The sequence below is a fragment of the Pseudonaja textilis genome, chromosome 6 (assembly GCF_049901715.1).
Source record: "Pseudonaja textilis isolate UNSWEBS1 chromosome 6, rPseTex1.2, whole genome shotgun sequence".
Classification (NCBI taxonomy): Eukaryota; Metazoa; Chordata; class Lepidosauria; order Squamata; family Elapidae; genus Pseudonaja; species Pseudonaja textilis.
This window is the reverse complement of record NC_141995.1, coordinates 42461241-42483147: the sequence shown is the minus strand read 5'-3', so window position 1 is coordinate 42483147 and position 21907 is coordinate 42461241. Positions and strand designations below refer to the sequence as shown.

At 34.7% G+C, this 21907-nt stretch overlaps 1 protein-coding gene across 1 annotated transcript; it reads right to left on the bottom strand.

Annotated features, from left to right (window-relative positions):
* Nucleotides 1-201: 201 nt before the first annotated feature.
* On the bottom strand, nucleotides 202-21442 carry HPGD (15-hydroxyprostaglandin dehydrogenase). Its single transcript, XM_026699683.2, has 7 exons — nucleotides 20969-21442; nucleotides 19820-19943; nucleotides 13290-13396; nucleotides 10898-10994; nucleotides 3873-3949; nucleotides 2487-2650; nucleotides 202-749 (listed from the first exon to the last, which is right to left on the bottom strand). The coding sequence occupies exons 1-7, from the start codon at nucleotides 21059-21061 to the stop codon at nucleotides 632-634; spliced, it is 780 nt and encodes a 259-aa protein (XP_026555468.1). The 5' UTR covers nucleotides 21062-21442; the 3' UTR covers nucleotides 202-631.
* Between the last annotated feature and the right edge of the window lie 465 nt (nucleotides 21443-21907).

Sequence of the window (21907 nt, the reverse complement as noted above, 5' to 3'; positions counted from 1 at the left end):
AAGCTAGTTTTGTTCGTTTGCTTTTCGAGTGCAAATGTATTTTGTGAGAAAGGTGAAACAAATTATGAGTTCTATTTTAATGTAACTAGATAACAACCTTACATTTAGCATGAGCGAATATTTTTTGGTAGGTTCAAACTAAATAACTACAGTATATACTGTTAAATATGTCGTACAAATGGGGGGAAAGACTTGGTAAAATGCATTACAAAGATAAAATTATTTAATTTGAATGAAATCTTAAATATACAATCCTGTACTATGTAAATCAGATCCTGAAATTCTGTCATGCTGCTTGGATTAATTTATGAATAACAGAGTGTTTAATATTATTGTTTTTATCTTAAATCTATAAAACCTCTAAATTGACTAAGCCATCAGTTGCTAAACATATTTATAACTGTACTTTTCACAATTAAAATTACATAGTATATTTTTACAGCATTTGAAACATTAATGGATGAAAATATAAGTAATTTCTAATATCAAAAATCCTTCACATATTGGCAAAAGTTTTCATGTTGAAATGAAATGTTAACATTACCAAGATTTTCTTCTAACGATTTAGTATTGTTGAGTTTAGGGAAGGAAATATTATGAACTATTCCAGAAAAAATAGTAAGGCTTATTTTTATGGCGTTGGACAATATTCATGAAAATTAATTCCTTGTTTTGTAATCTTCATAATTTCTCCATTTAATGAATCATCTTCAAGGATTTTTATCAGTCCTTCAGCAATTAGTGATGGGCTATAAATAAATCCATATGACACAAATTAGAGAAGACTGACTATAAATATTAGAAATCATTTCAATTTTCTAAACTATTAAAAGGGAAAAGAAACAAATTTCTGTCTTTGCGAGGATAAATATACTTGAGGACCAGTTAGTTAAATAATAGTTTGAACTAAATTATTTCTATTCATTTTCCTATCATAATGATAATAAAGCAGATATTTTATATGACAAATCATATAGTACTTTTAATACTAGATAACATATTCTGATATTTGTCTTTGGGACCTTGCGAGAGTCGAAATAAAAGTTATCAGGCTTATATATATCTCACTCATTCATCTGAAACAATTGCAGGTAGTCCTCACAATCATTTGGTTAGTGACCATTCAAAGTTACAATGGCACTGAAAAATGTGAATAATGACCATTTTTCACACTTACAACCTTGCAGCATTCCCATGATCATGTGATCAAAATTTGGATGTTTGACAACTGGTTCATATGTATGATAGTCATGTGATAACCTTTTGTGACCTTCTGACAAGCAAAGTCAATAGGGAAGCCAGATTCACTTAGCAATTGTGCTACTTTAACAACTGCAGTGATTCATTTAACAACTGTCACAACCAAAGTCGTAAAATGGGGTAAAATTCACTTAACAAATGACTTGCTTAGCAACAGAAATTTTGCACTCAATTTCGATTGTATATACAATCCTATTCAAGGTGTTGTGAAGACTAGATGATATTGGATATACCAGAAAATTTGTAACTATTTTAGGCCTCCAACTTTTCCCATCTGAGTATATATTTATTATATGTAGTGAAAGCAATACACTTTAATGGTAATATGCTTTGTGGATTTCCTGACTTTAGCTAAGTCTGCAAAATACAAGATTGTTATATAAAGTGACCTTGTAAATAAGCAATCTTACATTGCTTAATATGTATTGCTTGCTCTTTGGTTCATTGTGGCTATTGAAGGAATCATATTTAAGGGTGGTGCTAAGTACACTATTTTTAAGAATTTGTCAAAACTACACCTCTCACACACATAACCTGTTATGTCTGAGCATCTGAAGTTGCAATCATTTAATCTAAACTTCAATTTAAATATGTATTCCAAGTATAAGTTCCGTATTTCTATTAATTTCCTCTTATTCTTTTTAAAATCATGATACTTTTCAAATGAATTTGAAAAAGTGGAAAACACCATTTGAACCAAGGACATTCCAAGAAAAAGCTAATGTAGAAAATGCAACAGTTGAGCTCATAAAAATATTAAACTAAATAAACAAACAATATATATATATATATATATATATATATATATATATATATATATATATATATATATATATATATATATATATATATAGATATATAGATATATATATATAGATATATAGATATATAGATATATATATAGATATATAGATATATAGATATATATATGCTTGGTTTGAATTTTATGGACTATGATTTAATAACTGGCAGGTGAATACAAAGCCCCTTAGTTAAGCTATATTTTCCCAGGTGCTGGTTTAGTTGCTTTAAAAAGACCCTGTCATGCATGTAAATACTTTAAGACAGCCAAGCAGAAGTAAAATAAAAATTCCCTTTGAATCAATATAGATAGCCTGCAACTGTATGGACATGTCCACATTGTCTTCTTGGCAGCACTATGGAAATATATACTTCTCATCAAACTTCATTAAGACATTAAGTAGAACTGCATAATTTGTACTCACTCCAAAATGCCATAGAATTCCATCTTATGTTTTATTTCTTCTTTGAATGAATAATATAAACCCATATGTTCTTCCTGGAAAGCGGTATGAAGAATTGGTGTATTGACAAAACCAGGACAGATCGCATTTATTCGTACACCATAATTTTTTGCTCTAGCAGCCAGCTGCAAAACAGGAAACTATATTATGTACTATTGTTGAGATATGGTAAGAGACATTCTTTATATGGAAAAAATATCAGGTCCTGTCTCTGGCATCTTTAATTCAAAGGAACATTAAACAAACATGTAGGAAACCATGCTGATCACAGTAGGAAACATCAGAAGAATAAACAATCTTATATATCTTATATAAAATACAAAACAGTTCCTAAATTTATATTGTCTACTGAACTTACAAATACTGTTTCATTCAAGCCAAACATAACCATATTTTTAATCATTTATATTTTTGTACTGTTACTGTATAGGGTTTTAGTCACTCCTGATTCTTTTTGATTCAAAGGACTTCATTCCTATCAGTAACTGTTTTTAAGCTCATATTTCTGTCATCAATGATTATATAGAACCACATAGACTTCTGTGGCCTTTCCCCAATTGCCTTCAATTTTTAGAAGCATAATGTGAATGTAATGTAATTTCCATTCAGCCATGCCTTTACCTTATGCATATAAAATAGGTAAACCTCAGCTTTATTATCCCAGTAAGCAGTCTAGTTTTACTTCATCACTTACTGAAGATTTGTTTTCTTTGTGATCCAGGATAATACAAAAAATTCAAAGGCATCAGTTCTTCTTTTTTCATTCTTACTAAGGATCCATCTTTCACAACCACATATTACAACCAGGAAACCATGACCTTTGTTGTCAGCATGATGTCCTACACTTGTAATATTTTGTTCCGTACTTTCATAACCTTTCTTCTAAGCAATACACATCTCTTTATTTCATAGCTACAGTAATTGCATTTGTAAATGTTTACCCTAGCAAAATAAACACTGTTACAGTTTCTATCTTTTTTTATCTATTTGCAATGGACTATTGCACCAACACTGACTGTTGACATACTATAATCCTACATTTGGTGGGATTCTACTGATCTTTCTGCTTTTGCACTCTGTTTTTTATTGATATGCTCTCTCGCGCTCTTTCTCGCTCTCTTACACACACATACATCACTTGTGAGTTATGTTCCTGCCAAAGGAAAAGCTTGTTCTTAATACTGATTTTATTTTAACAAGAACCTCAGAAAATCTTCAGTTAATCAAATCTGAATTGGGTGTGTGTACATGTGTGTGATTGTATAGGTGTGTTTGTGTGAAGGAAATGGAAACATGGGATTAATCAACAAGAAAGCAAGACTTTTCCCCCCCACTAGTTATACTCACAGCCACTGAACGTGTAAATCCAATTACTCCATGCTTTGAAGCAGAATATACTGGTTGGTATGCAACTGGCCACAGTCCTTTAATGGTAAAAGAAATAATAATCAGGGATTTAAAAAGAATTTTAATGTAATTACTGGGGAAAAAATGAAAAAACTGTAAAACTACACGGTTTCTTTATATTATTGTATGAATTGACAATAGTTAGGGGCTAAAAAGTAGGATTAAAAATTATTCATTTTTGTTAAACGTAGCATTCTTCAGTACTTTGGATTTGATCTCTAAAAAATGTTGGAGCATAAATATGACCCCCATATGCAATATTTTAAAATAGACAGATCTTTTCCAATGCCTTTTGGAGACTGAATCTGAATCTTAAGCTCTACAGCCATTTTGGACTACCACTACTTGCTTATTTTTCCTATATTATTATCATTCAAAAAAGCAATTATGAAGAATGTTTCAAAAATGTATCATTCATGTGAGAAGTAGAAGAGAAACACAGCTCTAATGCTATGATTTTACTTTTATTTCACAAGAATTATTTTTCCAAAATCTCATTTATACTTTAAAGAATGACAGTGTTTTCTGCAAATTGTATATAGATATCTAACTTGAATTGATTAATTGTAAAAAACAGCCCTAAAACATCGATGAATAGAAGAATAGTATTACAATATAAAAGCAATCACATTAATGCTAACTTTGTAGGATGTGAAATCACAGAAGTAGAAAGAAACAGAATAGAAAGATAGGGTAAAGTAATGAAAAAGAAAAATGCTTCCTCTTTACGTAGATTTTCCCTACCATAGCAATTCACACATGTAAAATCCTGGGAAGCATGTTTTGCTGCTTGATCTAGATTCGTATGGACAGTTTTATATGAGGAGCTGTTAGATAAAAGCTTCATGCTTTTCCTTGTAAAATATGTCCTGAATTAGTTTAATCCACTTTATAAGTTTTGATCCTGCTGATATATTCCCCACTGTCCATCATTAGCTAGAAAATCATTGATTCATTGAAAATAAAATGAAAACTGTTTCAAAATACAATAAGGTCAACTTTTCATTAATTAAGCAAAACTGGAGCAAACTTTTTATTTCTAATTATGGGTTTGTAATATATGTATTAGATACAATGAGGAATGTTGTCATTTTTTTTCTCTCTCTCTCTCGGATTTGCTTCTTGGATACATGCAATATAGAAGACAGCTATCCCTTCGTGCCTTTTTCTAATTGTATCTTGCTCTACATTATATTACAATGTGGAAGGCCCTACTCTGAACATTATCTCAAATGGGATTTTGGCCTTAACGGGAAATAAGCCAAATTTGCTATGCTATGCTAAATTCTATGCTAACTTTACTATTGTCCATCTTCTCACAATGGAAAAATCAAAAGAGGTTTACATAAAGAAAGGAAGTCTAACAAAAATGCAAGCGTATGAGGAATCAGGTTAACTTTGCTCATAGTTATTGTCAATATAATTAAAACCTGCTGAATTCAAGGACATCTTGAACAGAAAGAACCTGGACTCTTCATAAAACAAAAGTGACAGGCTGTTCTAGAAACTGATGTCATAATAATGCAGTATGTTTGTTCCAAATGTTCAACTTTCAGTAATATTCTATATCTGATGCTTCTTAATAATCTCATTAATCTGTAATTTCCCTCAAGGTTGTCTAACAGCATATCCTTTTCTTAAAACAATCCAAGATGTCCACAGTACTGGAATCAGGGAGCAAATACCTAATTGTTAGACTGCTCTGGAGGAAAACAAAGACATCTTACAGAGCCTTCAGGCTCAGTACCCGATGATAGTTTTCTTTTCTTTTAAGTCTTTTGAAAAAAATCTGAGTGATAAAGTCCATTCTCTGACTAGAAAAAGGGTTATTATTTTCCAATGTATAAGTAAGTTTTATTGATTAATAATATTTATGAATATTTCCCCCAAACTTTATGATCAGAAGTTCTTTTAAATTCTATTAAGAGCAGACAGGATTCCAGAAAAATCATAATACAACTGATCATTATTTATCATTGTAACAGAATGTTCATCCTAAAACAGAGATGTCTAAACTTGCAACTTTAAGACTGGTAGACTTCAGCATGGCTGGCTGTGGAATTCTGGGGATTGAAGACCCCAAGTCTTAAAGTTGCCAAGTTTGAAGACCCTGTCCTAAAAGAACATTTCTTTGATACGCTTTCTGAATTAAAATAAACAATTTATTCAGTAGATAGATAGATAGATGATAGATAGATAGATAGATAGATAGATAGATAGATAGATAGATAGATAGATAGATAGAGCAGTGTGCAGCCGCTGCCAAAAAAGATAATGCAATCCTAAATTGTATTAAGAGAGGGATACAGTCAAGATCAAGGGAAGTACTAATACTACTCTATAAGGCCTTAGTAAGACCACACCTAGAGTACTGCATCCAGTTTTGGTCACCACATTATAAAAAAGATGTTGAGACGCTAGAAAAAGTACAAAGAGGAATCAGGATGATTAGGGGACTGGAGGTTAAAACATACAATTAACGGCTGCAGGAACTGGGCTTGACTAGTTTATTAAAGGACCAGGGGAGACATGATAGCGGTCTTCCAATATTTGAGGGGCTGCCTTGGGGAGGAAGGGGTCAATCTATTTTCTAAAGCTCCTGTAGGCCAGACAAGGAATAATGGATGGAAACTGAACAAGGAGAGATTTAACCTGGAAACAAGGAGAAATTTTCTGACAGTGAGAACAATCAACCAGCTTGCCCTCGGAACTTGTGGGAGCGCCATCAGTTGAGACTTTCAAGAAGAGATTGGACTGCCATTTGTCAGAAATGGTATAGGATCTCCCGCTTGGGCGGTGGGTTGGACTAGATGACCTACAAGGTCCCCTCCAAATCTGATTATCTGTATCTGTATCAGATTATAGGAAAGGCATTGGTATACAAAAATTTGTGGCTACCTTGTGAAATTTTAATTAGTAATGCACTACAATATATTGACAAAATGATAACTGGCCATCATCAGTCTCCATTGATAAAAATAAAGGACTTCTATGGGACTATTTATTGATAGCATTTTTGTTTTTTCCTAAATAAACTTTATGCTATTTCTGTTCTCTACTATTTAATGGTTATAGAATCATGACTGATGCATGCTGGTTATTACTTTATTTTTGAGGATAACGTATTTAAAACAATGCTGATTAGATTGTCAAACCACTAAAGTACAGAAACTTGAGTATTAACTAGGGAAAAACAAAAGTGATGGTATTTGGTAACAGAAATATTAAGCAAAAATAGATTATTCAAGTTTGATCAATACAGTAATCTTTTCCCTTGAAGATTCTGGATTTTACTTTCTGTAAGTCTTTATCCTAGAAGACACACATTTGGAAATGGCTATTGAACAGTGAATCATCTTAAAAATTATCCTTGAAGAAAGGAGAATTGGAAAAAATAATCCCTGTCCTTTTTTCAGACCAACATTTATTTTTCTTGACTTGTTGATTGTTATTCTCTTCTAAAATTTCTTGACTAAACCATATCCTGTTCACTTCTCTGTTGCTGGTATTATTAGTTTTTTTGTATTTATGTATGGTTTTCCTTTAATAGTATAACTTCCCTTGTTTACTTGAAGTGGAAATAATAATGTTTAATAGTCACACGTTCTCAAGCTTTAAATAATACCTCATTCAAAAGTCAGGAAACATAATGATAAAAAATAAGGTTTTTCAGCTCTCTTTGCACTTCATATCCTAATGCAGAATCTTATTTATATATACTCAAAATAATGTCAGCGACCTCAACATAATTTATTGCAGGTATATGGATATTAATTTGCAAGAGTCTAACTGTATGTCAGGAAGACCAGACAGGAAACATAACCAGGTAAGCTAATTCTACTTTATTGTAAAACTACTGTACATCAATAGAATCTTGCAAGTCTGAAAGTACAATTTTCTTGCTTGCTCGTTTACAGGAGGAGCCCCTTCTGATCACATTTCCCCACCAATTTTGCAACTGTGGGCTATTGCTGTCTCTTATCTGGCTGTTCCATATCCAACTTATCTTACAACCCATCTGCTGAGGTGTTTCACATTACCGTTACAGTCTGTGTGAATATCAGGAAATCTCATCACTCAAATTTGTGCATCATTTGGATAAAAACAAAACCTTTTTATAATAGTATTCTTTTATTAAACTGTGTATTCTGCTCTCACTATCACTATTATAAATTTATGAAACAAAGCATACCTAACAGTTAGACAGCTAGGAGATTTCATAATTTGGATACGGAAATCTATTGACGCTCTGCATAAACCTAGTAATCAGAAAACCATATTTCCTCCCTAAAATCTTTTAATGATTTGAAATGTTCTATTGTGCCATATCTTTAATCCCATAATACTGTAACTTCTTCTTTACAAGCATATTTTCCATAACAATTATCTTTCGATATGCGTAAGTAATCTCTAACAGAAGTCAAGATTCAGAGAAACAAAGAAGGACTAATAAATCAGAAAGAAATGCTTGGCCAAGAGCAAGAAAATGTTATTATTAACTGCTGCAGGAGAAGATAAGAAAATAGAGGCTATCTGAGGAACCACCTCACCCAAATGGGATTGGTTCACCCTACCATGCTGGCATGCTGTGGGGGTTGGTCAGGGAATTTTGGTTGGCGGGGTCCAAGAGAAAAGGTTTTCTGCCAAGCCTCTTGCCCCTTGCAACAGTGTACATCCCTCCCTGCCCCCAAGGTGAGAACCACCCATGTAAGGGTCTGAGAACCTGGTTTGCCAGTTAGTCTCAGGCCCCAACAGCAGTGCAACTCTCTGGAAGTGCCTATTGGTTAAGAAAAGCCTCCTATCTCTTCTAGTGTACTTAGTGCTCTCTTCTCCTCCCCGTCTTTTGACTGTAAATTATCTTTATGATTACGTATTGTTTTATCATTTTAATGCTTATAATTTTTTAATGTTTGTAAGTTTCCCAGAGATGAGATGCCCATAGATGAATGAGCAACACACAGATAACAGATAATCAGAGTTGGAAGGGACCTTGTAGGTCATCTAGTCCAACCCCCCGCCCAAGTGGGAGACCCTACATCATTTCTGACAAATAGCAGTCCAATCTCTTCTTGAAAGTCTCAACTGATGGTGCTCCCACAAGTTCCGAGGGCAAGCTGTTCCATTGGTTGATTGTTCTCTGTCAGAAAGTTTCTCCTTATTTCCAGGTTAAATCTCTCCTTGTTCAGTTTCCATCCATTATTTCTTGTCTGGCCTACAGGCGCTTTAGAAAATAGCTTGACCCCTTCCTCCCTGTGGCAGCCCCTCAAATATTGGAAGATCACTATCATGTCGCCCCTGGTCCTTCTCTTCACTAGACTAGCCAAGCCCAGTTCCTGTAACCATTCATTGTATGTTTTAAGCTCCAGTCCCCTAATCATCCTGGTTGCTCTTCTTTGTACTTTTTCTAGAGTCTCAACATCATTTTTTATAATGTGGTGACCAAAACTGGATGCAGTACTCTAGGTGTGGTCTTATTAAGGCTTTATAGAGTGGTATTAGTACCTCTCTTGATCTTGAGTGTACCCCTCTGTTAATACAACTTAGCACTGCATTAGCTTTTTTGGCTGCTGCTGCACACTGCTGGCTCATATTTAGCTGGTTGTCCACTAAGATCCCTCTCATAGTTATTGCTATTGAGCCCGTTTTCACCTAGTCATATGTGTACTTTTGGTTTTTCTTGCCTATGTGTAGGACTTTACTTTTGTCTACATTGAATTTCATTTTGTTAGATACGGCCCAGTGTTCTAGTCTGTCAAGATACATCTGGATCTTGAGCCTATGTTCTTGGGTGTTTAGCTGTTCCTGCCAGCTTAGTATCATCTGCAAATTTGGTAAGTTCCCTTTCTATTCCCTCATCTAAGTCATTAATGAAGATATTGAAGAGTACTGGGCCTAAGACGGAACCTTATGGCACCCCATTGTTTACTTCCCTCCATGTAGACTTAGACCCACTAAGGACTACTCGTTGAGTAGTTTGTCAGCCAGTTGCGAGTCCACCTAGTGGTGATGCTATCTATTCCACTTTTTTTCTAGCTTACTAAGAAGTAGGTTGTGGTCTACCTTGTCGAATGCCTTGCTGAAATCTAAATATATTATATACACAAATCAAATCAATAAATGTAAAGTTACACAACCTGAAATTCCGGGTATACAGACTAAATAATATTGTTTTTCCATGCTTCATAATTTCACAAATAAGGGCCAGCTACATGCATAATAGCTGGTAATGGAACTTACCAGCCTGCCTAAACTCTATTAGAAAAAGCATCAGAAAAGAGGCTGAATTAGAGCCCCCCCCCCCAAATCTTAATTATTGCTGGTTTTAATCAGGGGTGGGATTCAATTTTTTTAACAACTGGTTCTGTGGGTGTGGCTAAGTTGGTGGGCATGGCTTGGTGGTCATGTGACTGGGTGGACATGGCTTGGTGGTCATGTGATTGGCTGGGCGTGGCCAACTCAATATTACTCACATTGAGGCACGCACCTCCTCGCCTGGCCTCTCATGACTGTGGGGATGCTGCAACAGTTGTAAGTGTGAAAAATGGTCATAAGTCATTTTTTTCAGTACCATTGTAACTTTGAATGGTCACTCCACACAAGCAAAGTACCAGCAAAGGAGGGGAAAAAAACTCCAGAGAAGTTCCTGAGACAGGAAGTCTAGTCCTGCCAAGAATGTAATAAGGGTTAATGGAGAGGCAGTTTCTATAAGCAACACCAAAATGTTTCCTTCCTGCCTTCCTTACAGGATTAGGCCAGTAATTTCTAAGAACCGGTTCTCTGAACTGCTTGCGATGTTAACAACCGGTTCTAGCAAATAGGTGAGAACCTGTAGAATCCCACCCCTGGTTTTAATGCTGCCATAGATGCTTACAATGGTTTGGATGTAGATTTTACAATGTTTTTGGGAATTAAATGTGATGGAAAAGCTCATGCCCTTAAAAATATGGTATAAATATATATTTTACCTGCTAATGATGCTGTATTAATAATAACCCCTCCATTTCCACCATTTTCAGTTTTCATGTACTCTAGTCCAATATATGTTCCTCTAATCACTGAAATCTGATGTAGAAAATACAAAAGAGTTATCAGGTATATTTCATTCTTATAGTTGTTTTAAAAAATAATGTTTCACTGTACATCTTGAATAATTTTAAGAATTGTTTTCCAATGCTTATTTTCTCTTTTGTCACCCGCATTTTTTTATATCTGCCAAGTAACTATTGATGAGCTCCACACCTTTCAAAATGCCAAGGCACTTGTAATTATCATGTAGGAGTTTCAAACTTTTTATCAATTTCCCCCATGTTTCCACACTGTGACATGTTGTTTTTTCATTTAAAACAATAGTTTCTTGTAATGAGTAACTAAAATAGTCTTGAAGACTATTATCACTTTTATGCTATGATATTTGTTTCAGTCAAAGCTGAATATTGATCATATGATTGGGGAGATCATACAGAAAAAAATCAACAGATGGAAATGCAGCTAAAATCAAGCATGTATTGAAGAAGTTATTTTGAAATGTTAGTGATTCAACGTATCACACTTTGTATATTATTTTATGATTAATTATTCAATCCACCATACTTTTTATTCCCTCTGCTGACATTCCTGAGCCAGTAGTATAATGACTACTTCTGAACCAGTTTTTTCTTAACAATAGACATGAAAGAACTCTTTGCAGTTAGTCATCAAACAGTATAATATTCTCTCACCAATCATTTTGGATGGATTGGATAATCCTTCTGATGCAATTATAATTTGTCATAATAAATAGCAATAGCAATAATAGGCAGGCAAAAGCATGTATGTATTGGGAGGAGCAGACATATATAAGTCAACTGTCAGCACTGTGTACTTATGAAGATATATATAGATAGATAGATAGATAGATAGATAGATAGATAGATAGATAGATAGATAGATAGATAGATATTTATCTATGTATTGCTAGGCACAGCTTCCTGTACTTTATTAAAAGGAAGAAGAAAACAAACATGCTTCCACTGTTAAACACGTTAGCAGTATTTTGCAAGTAATACTATATTGCAGTGATATAACACTTGAGCTGTTTGTCTTGGGAAAGGGACTCAGACAAATAGGTAGCATAGTGACATTTATCATGATTGCTGCTGATATGTATCTAATGCATTAATTATATTATTTATTTTGTCAAATGCTTACAATATAATAGAAATAAGAATAAATATAAGTTTAAATACATGAAATAGGAACTAATAATTGGTGACAATAGGACAGGGATGGTAGGCACAATTGTGTGCTTTTGCACGCCACTTATTATGTACACTTTGAAGTTATTTCTGGCATTATTCCTAGCACAAAAGAGGGAGATAATTATATTGGACTCTTAAGGAAGATTTAAAACATTCATGATAACTAGATCTTTGGAGTGGTAGAGGAGGGAAGTCTTCTAGCTGCAGTCAGGAATTTTAATAAAGCAAAAATAAAATAATGCCAGGTTTGCACCAAAAGTTTTGTTAACAAACTGTTTTATCATTTTATTTTTTAAAAAACATAAAGCAAGTGTGAGTTTAGGATGAATGCTTTGATTAGAATCCAGATGGACTCTATTTTAATCATAAAATTAATTTTATGTTATGTTTATTGTATGTTCAATTAATCTTATTAAGCTAGTTTGGTGTAAAACTTAAGGAACCAAGCAAGAGACATGGACACATGAATTCTAGTTCCTTCTTAAGCACAAAGCCAGATGAGTAATCTTGGGCTATTCATTCTGTCAGCTACAGAAAAAAGGAAATGCAAAATGTCTTTTGAAAATGTTGCATCTCTCTCTCTCGCGCTCTCTCTCTCTCTCTCCCTCCTTTCTGTTCCTCCCTCTCTCCTTCTCTCTCCTTTACTCATTCAGAAATCCAGTCTTTTCTGGTTGTAACAAAAAAAAGGACCAAATAAAATAAAATAAAAAATACTCAGAGCTAGGTGGGCTTGATGGTTTAGAAACTGAAGCCAAGATGACCTGAGTAAATTTCTTAAATTGTCTTTCCTAGTGAAATAAGTTAAAATTAATGTACCAGCACATTAATTTCATATTAATAAAAAGTGATCAGATTTGTTAATCCAACTCTAAAATAGTTTTCAATAGGTTTCTACAGGAAGCTTGACTAATATAAAAATATTCAGCTGTTCGCAGACATCCAAACTCAAAAGTTGTTTCAAAAACATGCTTGCAGAAAAAATAGCAAATCTAATTATTAATTTTATATATACTTGGAAGTTAAAAAAAAATCCACAAAAAGGTTACATTTTTTTCTCTAAATTTTTAACTACACCTGTTGTTTTTTTTCCTTTTAAAAATATAATATGTATTAGACTTACCAAGTTGATTTGAACTGTGTTTTCCCAGTTCATTTCATCATTTACTCCAGCATTATTGACTAAAATATCCAGATGTCCAAAATGTTGAATTGTTTTCTTAAATGCATCTGTAAGGAAATTTGATTTTTATTTCCCTAGAATAATATGTAATGATTGATGACAATACCATCAGAACTATAATTCTGCTTTAACTAAGTGAATCCACAGTGATACAGTTATAAGTATGATTTTTCAAATCATTCATCATATATATTGGTTTAACTTTTATCAATGGAATGCATATCCTAATATATATAGAGATGTTTTATTTATCCACATTGGTGAATGGATGTGGACAAAGCAAAAATGGTTTGCAAAGATAGAAAATTATGAAAAAACTGTTGTGAATTATATTTGGATGTAAAGGAAGGAATACAGTTCATTTTCTTTTCTCATATTACTTTTTAGTTACCTTAAGTTACTACTTCTCACTCTTTTTCTATGATTCAGCTGATTAGCCCCAAAAGAAATGTATGTGTTGAGTGTGTGGATGTGTTGGTGTTATCTCTACATATAAATACAATGGAGCTTAACCCAAACTGCTTCTGTGGGGCAAAGATATTACTCTACCAGAAGTCCTTGATAGCCTTTAAGGAGTCAAGTGACAAACTATCACCAGATTAACTAGTGGAAAGCATAAAAAATGAAACTTGGAAGAAAGAAGTGAAAGAAGCTGTATGTACTGAAATGAGGAAATGCTAGGAGCAGGATTTTTGAAACACCAGTTAGATATTTGGTGATATAACAAAGAATGAAATAGAAGATGTTAAAAATATTAGTATTCAAGAAAGATGTCAGTGAGAAAGATGTCACAAACATGAAAATGTTGAAAAATGCTAATGCTGCATGTCTAACAATTCAACCGAAGAAATGCTAAAATGCAAGGGGTGGTTTACTTAAGGAGCAAAGATAAGGTTTGCTTAAGAAGCTTAAACTTGTGCAAACTCCTTAAGTGTGAAGATCACATCTACATCTGATGACAGAAGATTGCTCTAGCTGTTATAGTAGCAAAGAGTAAAATGCAAGAATGAATGCAGAGATTACAAGGAATTAGTTGAAGTGTGTGACAGGATTAAAATGCTATTTATTAGATATTAGGCAGCCAGTTTGGTCTAATAGTTAACTCACCATCCTAGAAAGTGGACCACTGTGAATTGTAGCCTTAGCCTTAGCTATGACTTTGGGCCAGTCATTCTCTCAGCCCTACTCACTTCACAGGGTTGTTGTTGGGAAAATAGGAGGAAGGTATGCTGGATATGTTTGCCACCTTGAATTATTTGTAAAAATAATAAAGACCAGATACAAATAAATAAATATTGTACTATTTAAGGTAATACATACTAAATATTACCTTGCTGAATTCATTTGGAAGAAAACTTATGTCTTCCATAATAGTGGAAGACAAGTATTTTATTTATGCCCTAGGTTTGATTTAAAGGTGAAAAAGTAAAAAAGTAAAATAAGTTCCTATATATTCAGAAAGGGTATTAAAATAACTGTGTGACTTTTATTTCAGGGATAAAGTCTAATGTTAATGGATTAACTGTTTGTGACTAACCAGAAGAGGGAGTTGGGGACAGTAGTAAAATCTCAGTGAAAATATTGGTTCATTATGTAACTACTGGGGAAGGCAAATCCCAGACAGAAAATCATAAAAAAAGGTTAAAAATATCAATACTAAAATGTCTTCACACGAATACATGGAATGAATTTCTTAGAGTATTGCCAGCAATTTTGGGTCTTATTAAAGTATGGTAGAAAAAATATTTGATTTGAAATAAGTTATAATTCAATTATAGAAAATATCCGCAAGAGTCCACTGCTTTTTTAAAAATACACAAGCACCTAAATATTAGAGGAAGTATGAAAAATGCTTCTCTGTACTTAAACTGGAAACATGAAAGCTGAAGAAAACCTGGCTGGACAGATTGACAAATTCCTAGTTTGCAATATGTTTACAATTTAGGTGAAAAAGCTCAGAAAAGGAACCAAAATGATGAAGCTGAATGGGAACTGAAAGAAACATCATTGGGGATATTTGACTTAGAAAACTGTGGGTAAAGAGGACATAGTAAAGCATTATTAAAGTATAGATTATGTTGAGAAAATGAGCATTATTATTTTTTCTCTATATGTCACAAAACTGACATTAGGATTTCTAAAGGAAGATAAGTGGTGGTAAACTTGAGGCTTAATTTTAAGTGCTCATTGTCTCTGTTGAGAAACCTTTAAAATGTTTTTCATTTTCACAAATACTTTTTATAAGCCAATAAAAATAAACTGTTCTTATATTACAAATTATATACAAAGTATGTGTCTTGTTTTTTCTCCAGCAGACTAATAGTTATTCCTCTGGAAACTGTTTGCAAAGGTTTTCTCAAAAAGATAAGTAGTACAAATGATTAGAATTGTAACTTTTAAAAAGAAGATACAGACTAAATGGTTCAAGGAAAGCTTCTTGGCTAAATGTATTTCAGCTCTTTCATCTCTGCTTTAAGTAGTTTTTCATGAGAATACATTATTCTTATACTTCCGGATCTAAAAAAAAAAATCCATCGAAGCCACTGGCATTGTTAAGTGTAATAGGTTTAAAATCATAAGTCATCCAGTTGTCAGCAAAGCTGATTCCTTCCCTCCTTTGCAATTACAGAGCTGCCAAATTATGCTTTAAACCATTTTTAAAACTGGAAGAAATTCAAGTGTAGTCTGAGAAGTAGAGACAAAGGGATAGGTAAAAGGGAAAATACAACTTTTATGCTATAGCTACCAAATCCTAAAAAAACTTCTTTGAATGAAATGGTCTCTTCTTTATGAATAAATATTACGCTAAATAACATTTAAAAGTCAATGTTCATCGTAGTACTAGATTTGGAAAAGATTGTATTTGAAGAGTTTTGAATTCATACACAAACTTTGATCCAAAATTCAAAAATAACCTATATTGGTTATTGACATAATAAGTCAATATTGCTAATATTTCACAATTTGCACTTATACATTCTGGTTAGTTGCAAACTTCTTTCTAGAAACTATAATTGCATATTGACATAGAAAATATTTCAATTTATGATCAATAAGTAATAAAATATGTCTGTGTTTTAGTGAAGTTTCATATGTTCACCATTCAAAATATATATCATTTTCTCTCTACTGCCTACTGGTGCAGATATATCTGTACAACTACTTTACACATTATTACAAAGAATAAAACTTTACTAGAAAGGCTATTTTATTTTATTTTACAGGCTTTTATAGAACTTTTACATATGATGCCCCAGACTGGAAGCCTGGCTAACCGGAACAATACTCATCCCTAGAATTTGATTATCTATTTCAAACTTATCAGCTCCACATAGAAAACATTGATCCAAATAATGTGCTCCTTTGAATCTTTCATACTAAAGGACTGACAAGAAATTGATATTGGGGTTAACTGGAATCACTAACCTATTCATGAGAAGGTTCTTATTAAGACTGCTGACAGATCTCAAATACTTCCAAATGCCATTTGTAGATTTACCCAGCAATCTGAGGCAGAGTTCTATAGGATGCCTTGTTAGATTCAGAACATAAAGTTGACTAGGTTGCTTGATACAATTGCTCCTCACTAGTCTTTCCTCGCCCATTGCTCCTGAGCAGCTCCTTATTTCTCTGAGGAATTTTAGGAAAACAAATGTGTGAAGAGACCCTTTTAGGGAAGAATGGTCTGGAATAACAACTGAATATAAATGTCAGTTGTCAGTCCAAACATTTCATGAAGAAGATTATTTGATTTCATTCCAAGATGGAAGCAAGGTGGATGGAATCTGTTAAGATGACAGGAAATAACTCTTGTAATCACATCTACAGTAGGAGATTCTTGAGCATGTGGATCCCAATGAGATATACAAAATTATGTTTGATCTTAATTCTGTCACTTGTACATCGAATCCTGGCCCATATGCCTAGAAAAGAGAGCCAATGAGAGTCCAATACAATGGATCCATCCTGTACATAAAACTTGCTTGAGAGACAATGAAATTCTAGCATTTCTGCAAAATGTCCAACCATGGAAATGGAATAAATTTAGTTACATCAACATTCTACTTCTTGGCAAGATTGCTGAGAAAAGGGTAAACTATCTTTCAGAGAGCTTTGGAGAATATAATCTAGATCCAGGGCAATCTGGATTCAACTTTGGAATGAAGCAGAAAATGCATCAATAACTGTAATAGATGAACTCCAACAGGAATTAGGTGAAGAGGGCACACAACTATCTTCTTTCTAGATCTCTTAGCAATTTTTGATACTGTTCATCATAGTATACTTTTGGATGGATTGCAATGGTTGGAAGTTGGAAGCATTATTTTAGCACACGGTTCTGCTCTGTCCTAAGTAGGCAGTTCAGTCAATAGGGGTAGAAAGAAGTTGGCCTTTGCACTAATTGTTATGGGATTTTATGAGCTTCATTCTTTTTCCTGTTCACTTGGTAAGGTCATTTATTAGGTTCAGAGTGGTGTATTGTCAGCTTCACTTGGTAAATCAGAGTAGGAAATAAACTTCAACTTTAACCTATGGAGCCCAGATCTACATTTATTGAGATTGGCTTTAATAAAAGAATCTTGTCTCATTGAGCTGTACACCCTTCTCTTCCTCAAAATATGGACTTCCTTCTGGATTCATAGATCCTGAGTAGGAAGGAGACATGGCCAGGGAGTCTTTGCTTTAATGTTTCTGCCAGTTATAGTGAAATCTGGATCAGGAGCCACTTAAAACAAGTCTGTCACATTTGCAAAGATTACTGCCATTTGTAGTAATAAGGGTTTGAATTTCAGAATCATCCAGAAGCTTTAACTGATCTAAAATACATTGTTTTTTTGGAGTGCAATTCAGATGCTGGTCATCATGTATAAAACTCTACAAGGCTCTGTGTCTGACTATCTAAAAGACAATCTTTTCCAGATAATTCTGTCTAATTAATCAGACAGCCAGATAATGGGTGTCACCTACCAAGCATGTACGTGTAAGTCTCTACAGGTCTCGCATTTTGTGCAACAACATACCCATGGAATGAGGATGACCCCAATTTTTGTAGCCTTCTGGAAAGTTGCAAAGACTTGAGTTTTCCAGAGAGCCTATTGGAACTGATTCTAAAACCACTGATCCTGAAAACAGCTCTACAATTCCGTTCTACATTCTTTTATACCATTTACTATATTAGCGTATTATTCTTTAGTACATACACATGTTAACTTTCCTAAGTCCAACAGGTTATTGTATCATGATTCTTGATATTTGTATCATGAATCATGAATTGTATCATGAATCTTTGCCTAGGTTCAGAAACACAAATCCTACACTTTGTTATTGTTGCTTTGTTATTGTACTTCATAACAAAGAATTGCTTTGGATAATGAAATTAAATAAACACTTACATAATTGTAAATATTTTTTTATTTGTCTTCTTCTCTCCTACCCAAGTGAGTTCTGGGTCTCAGGAGGCCTGGAACTTTGGAAGAGGGTCTTGCTTTATGGATGCTTCAGAAAGCACAATATAGTGTAGCCTTTTTAGAGACTCCAAAAATTGTGTGAGAATTTAACATGCATTTTGGAATCTGCAGAGTTTCCACAAGAATTTGATGAGGTCTCTGCAGTCTCCAGAGCCTCTGGAAGTCACACAAGCAGGCACTGTTTCCACATACCTCTAAAATTTGCAGGGCTTCTAGTCATGTCATCAAAAATGACATGGCATGTCATTTGTGATGTGTGGCGTAGATTCACCATGCAGTAGAGTAAAACCATATTTAGCTGAGTTCTCTCTATTAGTTTGTTCCAGCAAAATTAGTAATTATCCCAAAATATTGTACAAGGACAGGACAAATGGTACTATCAAACAGTAATTTTAGTCATTCATTTCAATAAGGTCCTGGGTTTTCCTGGCCTATTTTGGTGGGTTTTTTTAAATACATTTGCATTGGGAACATCCTTAAAATGCTGTTTAGAATTTAGATTGCATTCTTTCTAATTGTTTGAAATTCTAGCTCCCAGCCCCAGCCCTCGTCTCTTTCTCCCTCTATCCCTTTTCTTTTGTTTTTGCAGAATATACTTAAGGCTGCAAATCTATATGATCTTCTTACTGTACAGAATTTTAATGCTGCCATGGCACAACTCCTTACTATCCCTGTATCACGCTCTAATGTCACCCCCATCTATACTGGACATAAAATCATACTGCTAAATATTTCAAGGTTCTGACCTGTTCAGTTTGATTATCATCTATCAGCTGCATATAAATTTTGGACCTTTTAGCAAAAAATATTTATCATAAATAGGTTTTCCAATGGCAGGAGATCTCAGCATTTTCCCCACACATATTAAGGTAACAGACTGTATTTGCATACCAAAGTAACAACACATATCTGTTTGGCTAGATGGGGAACAAGGCTCATTATTATTTCAGCTGCATGGCATTTAAAATAGGGCATTAAAAAACTTTTTGGAAAACTTCTAACCTTTAAGTTTTTCTTCATTTGAAACATCACAAGGAATGAAAACAGTTCTCTGTGGGCTGTACTGCTTATCAAAGGCATCCTTGCTGGCTTTGCCTGCATCTGTATTCAGATCCACAAGTGCCACCTAGGAAAAAGGAGTATTCCACACAGACCTATAAAATTAGATGCATATCCTGACATAGAAGACAGAAAAATAAGTCATACCTTTCATAGACATAAAACAGAGAAAGAAAGAAGAGCCGTTTTAGAGTAGTGATTAGTTGATATAATATCTACATTTGTACAAATATGTAGCTTTATATGAAACAAATGTGGTAGAAATTGGAAGCACATTACCTAACCATTTTGCATTATATAACTTATTTGAGGACATAAATCTTAGGCATTTCAAAGGGAGGCTAAGTAAATTAAGTAAATTTCAACAGTTTGAAATGTGTCACTCCCTAGAAATTCTAGATTTTACAACATAAAAAAAGGAAGGAATATAAAATGTCCTGACAGCCAGGCAGTTGAATTTAGCATGGCATTAAGTGCACATGGAATACATTACCAGCATATCTATAGGGAACAGTAGTGTTTTCAGACATTTGGAGCGACTGAACATGCATGCCTATTTTTATCAATGCATGTTAAAATATTTTAAAATTAGAAACTGTGACTACAAACACCAAATCCTATTTCAAATAGGCCCAAGAAAGCACAGTAATATGTTTTATGTTGACCGCTCTCTCGAAAGAGAATTAAAGGAAGATTTTACCCGCACATATCAACTAATATGCTGCACTTTGAAACTAGTACCATCCATTCAGTCGCTTCTAACCCGCTCTACCTCCGTCCCTCCCTCTACACACACACACACACAGAGAGAGAGAGAGAGAGAGAGAGAGAGAAAGAGCAGCTGCGGAGCTCGTACTACTGGAGAGAGACAAAAGCCAATAGCTCCGAGATACTTGCATGTTCAAGAAAAAGGAGGAGCCACTTCGATCCTACGAACTCCGAGAGGAACTTCTATCATTGCTCCACAGCGCGGGGGAGAAGGCAAGCAACGCAGGGGTGGACTGTCTGCCAGTGACAGCGGGTTTTTTTCTGCTTCCCCCCCCCAACCCGCCACCCCCCGGTACTCGAGCCGTCCACGGTTGGCTCTCTTACCTTGCAGCCCTTTTCCAGCAGTGCTTCGACGAAGGCTTTGCCTATGCCCTGAGCTGCCCCGGTGACCAGAGCCACTTTGTCCTTCAGGTGCATTTTGCTTCCCCCTCTGCACTTTCGTCCACGAGGGTCGTCGCCGGCTCCCTCTCGCTCCGAGCTGCGCGGCCGCTCCGGCGATTTCCTTCTGCTGCTGCTTGTATTAACCTCCCTCCCCACAGCCTCCCGGCTCGGAGGTCTGAAGGAAAACTGAATCCGACCCGCGCAAGCCGAACTTGGTGTCACCTGCACTGAAGTTGCCTCCCTTTGTCCCTCCCTTCCTCCACCTCCACACGCGGCTTCCCCTTCTGGTGATTGTCCGGCTGGCTGTCCCCAGGCTGAATTTCGTGTTGTCAGCCGCTGCGTTTTGTTTCTTTCCGGAGATAAAGCAGCAGCCTATCTTTGTCGTCCCGTCCCCTTCCCATTTCATCTCGCTCTTCCTACGCCTCATTTTGATGACCCAACACATGCCTCAGGCTATTCTTGCCCTCCAGTCAGGAATGGCCCCTCTGGTTAGCTTCGAAAGAAGGCATTTGTATTAAGACGAAGAGCCCTAAAAATGAAAGAGCATGCAGAAGGATCATGGCCGGGACCATCTCCAATTGTTAATAAAAAGTGTATGATAAAGCAAGGAATAGATTAAATAGTCCCTGAAGAAAATTAGAGCCAGCTCTTTGTGGTTTAAAATTCATGCTGATATCAATCCACTAGGAAATTATGTGGTTGACCATGGAAAGTGACATCTGAATCAAATTATAACCACTGAAAGTAAAGTTAGACTACTGATTGATAGCTGTAGTATAGCTCTGGAACAGCATTGTGGCCATCAGTAAAATTTATCCATATGCAGGATGCCAACTTTTCAGAAATCTTATTTTGCTTCGATCATCTAATGATAATGTAAGA